The sequence below is a fragment of the Belonocnema kinseyi genome, chromosome 4 (genome assembly GCF_010883055.1).
Source record: "Belonocnema kinseyi isolate 2016_QV_RU_SX_M_011 chromosome 4, B_treatae_v1, whole genome shotgun sequence".
NCBI lineage: Eukaryota > Metazoa > Arthropoda > Insecta > Hymenoptera > Cynipidae > Belonocnema > Belonocnema kinseyi.
In genome coordinates this window covers 27,380,675-27,387,018 of record NC_046660.1, presented here as the reverse complement: position 1 = coordinate 27,387,018, position 6,344 = coordinate 27,380,675, and the positions used below count along the sequence as shown (strand labels likewise).

General features: G+C 28.0%; 1 protein-coding gene across 3 annotated transcripts in view; it reads right to left on the bottom strand.

Moving 5' to 3' along the window:
* The window catches only part of LOC117171621, a 12,544-nt gene that overhangs the window by 3,689 nt on the left and 2,511 nt on the right, over window positions 1–6,344 (bottom strand). For all 3 annotated transcript variants that reach the window (XM_033359092.1, XM_033359093.1, XM_033359096.1), the window contains exon 4: window positions 4,774–5,141. In XM_033359092.1, coding sequence (XP_033214983.1) covers window positions 4,774–5,141 — 368 coding nt within the window. The remainder of the gene's footprint in view (window positions 1–4,773; window positions 5,142–6,344) is intronic.

The following is a 6,344-nucleotide window of genomic DNA, read 5'->3' as shown; positions in this document are numbered from 1 at the left end:
TAAGTGAATAATCGAATTTTCCACCCAAAAATTATGATTTTAATTTTTAACAATATAGTTGCATTTAAAACAAAACGACTTTGCAACCAAAAAATATTAACAAATGTTCAACCGAAAAATGTAATTTTTAATCAAAAAGTATAAATTTTCCATAAGGCAATTTAATTTCTACAAAGAAAGAAGAATTGTTAACAAAATACATGATTTTATAACCAAAAATGGTATAGATTAATTGTCAGTTTCAAAAATGTATTTTCAACGAAAGAGATGAACCTTCAAATAAAAGAAATAAAAATTTTAACAAACTAGTTGAATTTTTGATAGAAAAGAGGACTTTTTTACAAAATAGTTACATTTTTAACAAAATAATTTCTTTAATTTCTTTCAAATGCGGATCAAGATTTAAGTAAGACTATTATAATATAACATAATTATAATCGTATAATTAATAATATATATAATAGTATTAATATTTATATAATTTATATTTTATACTTGAAGTAACGTAACCTCAAAATACACGCATTAAAGAGGCGCGCGAAGTATTCAAATCACGAGAAACGCCAGCCCAGCACCGAAATCTGGAAATATTAAAATCCCAATCTCTTCATTTTATTTCGAAACAAATAGAGATATAAATAGAACCGCCGAAGTGTTCCGACAGGCAATCGTGCACCTTCGAGTTTTCAAATTCAGAAGAGGAGAAATGGGTTGCGCGCGCAACCCAGGCATTTATATCGTCTCCTACCATATTCGCACGGACATAGACGTGTCATAGAATTGGACCACGTCTCGTTTCAGATCTGGGATCACTGAACCAAGGACCCTCTCCCCCATCACCGTGCCCACAACTAGACCACCCACCTCACTCGCAATAAATCATCCACTTTCATTTTAAAATTACTTGGATTTTCCTTTTGTAAATTAGTTTCCCTCCTATATAGTTTAATGTCTTTAAATCAGTCTCAACCCACAGTATGACCTCAATAATAATTTGTCAAAAATTATTTAGGAAACAACGAATGAGTTTAAAAGGGATTACTTGAAGGTATGGATCGAGAAACACTTTCAGATCAATTTTAGAACCGGTTAGATATCATAAACAAATTATTAATGAATTTTTCACTAAGAAAAAAGAATTTTTTACAAAATGTATACATTTTTAACGAAAAAAGATCAATTTCAGAAAAAAATGGAAAAGTTTAATTCTCAGTTATTATATTTAATTTAAAAAAATAAAATTTCCAAAGAAAGCAAATACATTATTAATAAAAAATATGAATTTCCTATTAAATAGACAATTTTTTTAACGAAGTAGTTCACTTTTCGAAAAAAGGAATATTTCAACTAAAGAAGATACGTTTTCGGTCATAAGAAAAGTTTTAACCAAGTTGATTAATTTTAGACAGATACTATCAAATTTTTAACTTAATACATGAATGTTCAACCAGATACTTGACATTTCAGCCAAATCGATCTATTTTTATCAAAAATATAATAGTTAAATTTTCAGTTAAGATTAAGTTTGAACCAAACACAACGAATTTTTAACAAAATAGTTCACCTTTGAACAAAAGAAATTGATTTTAAACCAAAAGAAATTTTCACTAAAAAAAATTGTCAACTAAAAATATTTATTATCTACAAAAACTTACAAATTTTTAACAAAATACTTGAAGTTTCTACTAAAAAAGATCAATTTTAACAACAACAAAAAATTTTTGACGAAAAACATAAATTTCGTACGAAGAAAGATAAAATTTTTTAGAAATACATAAATCTTAGACTTCAAAAGATACAGTTAAACAAAAATAGAATAGTTAAATTTTCAATAAAAAACTGAATTAAAAAAAAACAATAACATTTTTGACATAACATTTCAATTTTCAACAAAAGAAATAGATTTTGAAACAAAATGAATTTTTGTAAAAAAAAATTTTAACTATAAATATTGATTATCTGCAAAAAATAAAAAAAATTTAACAATATACTAACATTTTCTGCTAAAAAAGATAAATTAATAAAAAAAAGAATTATTAACCCAAAAAAATTAATTCCCTACCACGACAGATAAATTTTTAACAAAATACATAAATTTTCTACTACAAACCACACACGTAAAACAAAAATAGAAAAGTGAAATTTTCAATCAATTAAGTAATTTTAAAACAAAAACAACGAATATGTTGACAAAATAGTTTTATTTTCCAAAAAAATTAATTTTTAACCAAAATAAGATTAAATAAAAAATAAATGTTAACTAAAAATACATATTATCTACAAAAATTACAAATTTTCAACAGAATAATTGAATGTTTTACTTTAGAAGGTAAATTTCAACAAAACAAAAAAGGGACATTTTACCAAAAACATTTATTTCCTACCAAGATAGATCAATTAAAAAAAAACATGAATTCTTTACCGCGAACGAAACACTTAAACCAAAAATAGAATAATTAAATTTTCTATTGAAAAAATTAATTTTTGAACAAAAACGAATTTAAAAAAAAAAGTTCATTCTCCAAATAATGAAATTAATTTTTAACCAAAATGATCAACTTTACCATAAATTAACATGAAAAATTATGTTTTAACTGAAAACAATGGATTTTTTTCAAAATAGTTAAATATTCAATCAAGAAAATGAATTTTTAAATAATATGATAATTCTGTAGACAAAATTATGAATTTTCAATGAAATAGTTTGATTTTTAACAGAAGCAAATTTCCAACTGAAAATTATACAATTAGCTACATTTTCAGCCAAGGATAATTTTTTAACGAAATAATTACATTTGAAACAAAATAATTAATTGTTTAATCAAGATAAAAAAAATTTCTTAGCCAAAAATATAATAGTAGAATCTTTAAAGTAAAAGAATTAGCTTTAAACCAAAGTCAAATTTTAAACAAAAAAATTCATTAAAAAAAAATTATTGAAATTTCTACCAAAATAGTTGAATTTTCGAACTAAAATACAGGTACAGGAAAAAGTGTGTGAACTGTGAAACCTGTGATTATTAAATAGAAATTTTAATTATTTGTAAACTTAAAAATAGTAGATTAAATGAGTATTAAAGTTCATTTTTAATATTTTTCAAATATTACGTCAGAAAAGTGATAATATTAGGGTTTTATATCCCCGAGTAGAAATTCCTAAAAAAACGTCAGGGTGGCCTGTTGTATTATTTTTCTAAAGAGGAGAATTGAGGGGAAATGAGGGATAGGATAGTAGAGTTTTCAAGGGGTCATGAAGCAAGGAAAAGTAAGGGTTTTGAGGAAAAAATGGGGGAAATGAGGGGTCGGAAAAGTAGTTAAAATGAAGGAAAACAAGGTGAAAGAAAGTAGGGGTAGTATGGAAAATGAGGAAAAATTGGTGGGAGATAGTAGGAAAAATTATTTGGAGAAAGTGAGGGAATCAGGGAAAATTGGTGAGTGGAAGAAATAGGAAATCAGCGTGATAAAAGTACACAATGTGTGGAAAAATAAGGAAAGAGATGAACAGGGGAAGTGCGGGGAAATTAGTGAAACTTAGAGGATTGAAATGTAAGGGGATAGGGAAAACAATGTGAAATTGTTAAAAAGAATGAGGATAAATGGGATAAAATTGTTGAGAAGAAGTAGCAGCAATAAGGGGAATTTAGTTAGAGGAAGTAGGGAAAATAATTTAAAGTAGGGGTAGTGAGTTGAAATGAGGGGAGTTGAAGTAGAGGAAGTGTGAGTTGGAGAACTAGGGAAAGAAATAAGCAATGACGAAAAGAGAAGTATGGCAAAATAGGAAAAGGAAGTAGGGGAAGTAAACAAAAGGATGGTAAATGATTAGAAATGAGGAAGATTAGGTCAGGATAGGTGAGAGCTTGAGAACACAGAATAAAAAAGTTGGGTAAAACACAGTATAGGGTTAAGTGAGAAGGAGGGTAGTGAGGAACATAGGGAAAGTGAAGGAAAATATGGAATCAGAACTTGCGGGTTGTCACAGGAAACAAGAAAAAGAGAAAGTGAGGGATAAGAGGGGAAATATAGGAGAGAAAATATGTAAAGTAAGGGAAAATCAGATAAGAGAAAGAAAGGAAAGTGAGAGAAAATGGGGGTAGGGAAAGCAGATGATGAAAAGGACATGAGAAAGCAGCACTTAGGTGAAAGAATGAAAAATAAGATAAAGAAAAGTAGGTGAAATGAGGGGTGGTAAGGTTGTAAAAATAAGGGGAAATAAGTGGAGGGCAAGAAGTTGAAGTTAGACGGAATAATGGGAAGGAAAGTAGGGGTAGTGAGGGGAAATAAGTATAAATTAGATAAAAATAGGGGAAAAGAGAGTAACGGTGGAGAGGGGATTATAGGGGTATTAGGGGAAGTAAAGTGAATGATGGGGAATTGGTGAGGGGAAAACTGGGAATGTCGATGATGAAAGCAGAGAAAGTGTGGAAAACTAAGGGAACGAATAAGCAGAAGAAGTGCGGGGAAATCAGCATAGCTTAGATGAGGGGAATTTAGAGTGAGGGAAATTAGGGGAAATCATTAGATATGAGGTTTAGCAGGGGAGAGGAAGTCAGGGTTGGAGAAGCGAGGAGAGGGAGCATTAGAGATGAGAAGTTTGGGAAAGCGGGGCGAGTGATGAAGCAAGAGTAGGGGAAGTAGAGGAATTTAGGGAGGGGGGTAAGGACGCTTTCACGGCTTGTTTACCATATTAAATGTCTACAAATTTTTTTTGTAAACTCTAATTAGTTTTAAGAAATTACAAGATAAAAATCTTGGTTGTTGATATTCAAAACGTACTTGCAACGAGCGGGAGACTTATAGAGGCAAGTAAGAATTTTATTTTCTCTTTGAAAACTTTCTTCGGTTCTGTGAAATTTTCTCCCAGTGAGTTGATCCTGAAAATTTGATATTTCTTCTCTTTTCTTGTAGGAAAGTTCCGCCAGGTCGAGCGTGTCCTCAAAGGCTTGCAAGGATTCCATGAATTTGTATCTAATCTTATTCAGTCCCGCATAACAGTCAGTTTCTAAGTCAAAGATTTTCTGTTTGTAGTAATTTGATGTCGACGTCAAAGTTTTCCATGAGACGTTCTGGTCCAAAAATTCCGGATGCATTTCATTCGCTGTTGAGATTTCTATGTTGGAGATCAAATCCAATCTCGTTTTTTCCTGCAGGGTTTAAAATTTTTCAAATTTTGGATGCAGGACTTTCAACAAGTTAAATTAAACAAAAAACAAAAAAGACGCTATTTCGATAGAACAGTTTAATTTTATTTCCAGGAACGGGAATTTTTAACAAAGTGGATAAGTTTTCTATTCGAAAAATAAATGTTCAGCTTATAAACGATACGTTTGTAAACAAAAAAAGTGTAATTAAATTTTGATTTTCAAAAATTCCTATTTATCCAAACAAAAACAATTTTTCAAAGAATTAGTTAAATTTTCTACAAAAGAGGTGAGTTTTTAACCAAAAAACTAAAGTTTCAATAAAAAACCTAAATCGTTCAATTTGCAGTTTAAAAAATTAATTTTCTATCGTCAAGATAAATTTTCTACCAAAAAGATGAACTTTTAACAAAATACATAAAACTTTAACAAAATTGTGGGTCTTTGATTGTGGAATTCTGAAACTGAAAAGTTGAATTTTTAACAAAACAAGACAAGAGTATGTGATTTCAACCAAGAAGATTAACTTTCTACCAAAAAATGTTATTTTCTAACAAAAGAAACGAATTTTCTATTAACTAAACTAACTTTAAAATAAGGTATTTCATTTTCAATTAAAAAAGATATTTAATCATCTAAAAATGGAATAGTTCAATTCTTCATTTAACAATTAATTCTAAGGGGAAAAAGAAGTTTTCAAACCAAAAAGATAAATTTTCAATCAAGAATTATTTTTTACGAAGGCACCAAATTTGAAGCAAATTGCTGAATTCTCAATAACAAAAACGAATTTTCAACCAAAGTGATTAATTTTGGTCTTAAGATATATTTTTATTTATCTAATTTAAAAAAATATATTTCAATGTCAATATAAAAGCAGTTAAGTTCAAACAAAAAAGCAAGTTTCCAACAATCTTAAATTGTAATTGTAAATTGTAATTGTAAATTGTAATTGAAAATTGTAATTGTAAATTGTAATTGTAAATTGTAATTGTAAATTGTAATTGTAAATTGTAATTGTAAATTGTGATTGTAAATTGTGATTGTAAATTGTGATTGTAATTGTAAATTGTAATTGTAAATTGTAATTGTAAATTGTAATTATAAATTGTAATTGTAAATTGTAATTGTAAATTGTAATTGTAAATTGTAATTATAAATTGTAATTGTAAATTGTAATTGTAAATTGTAATTGTAAATTGTAAT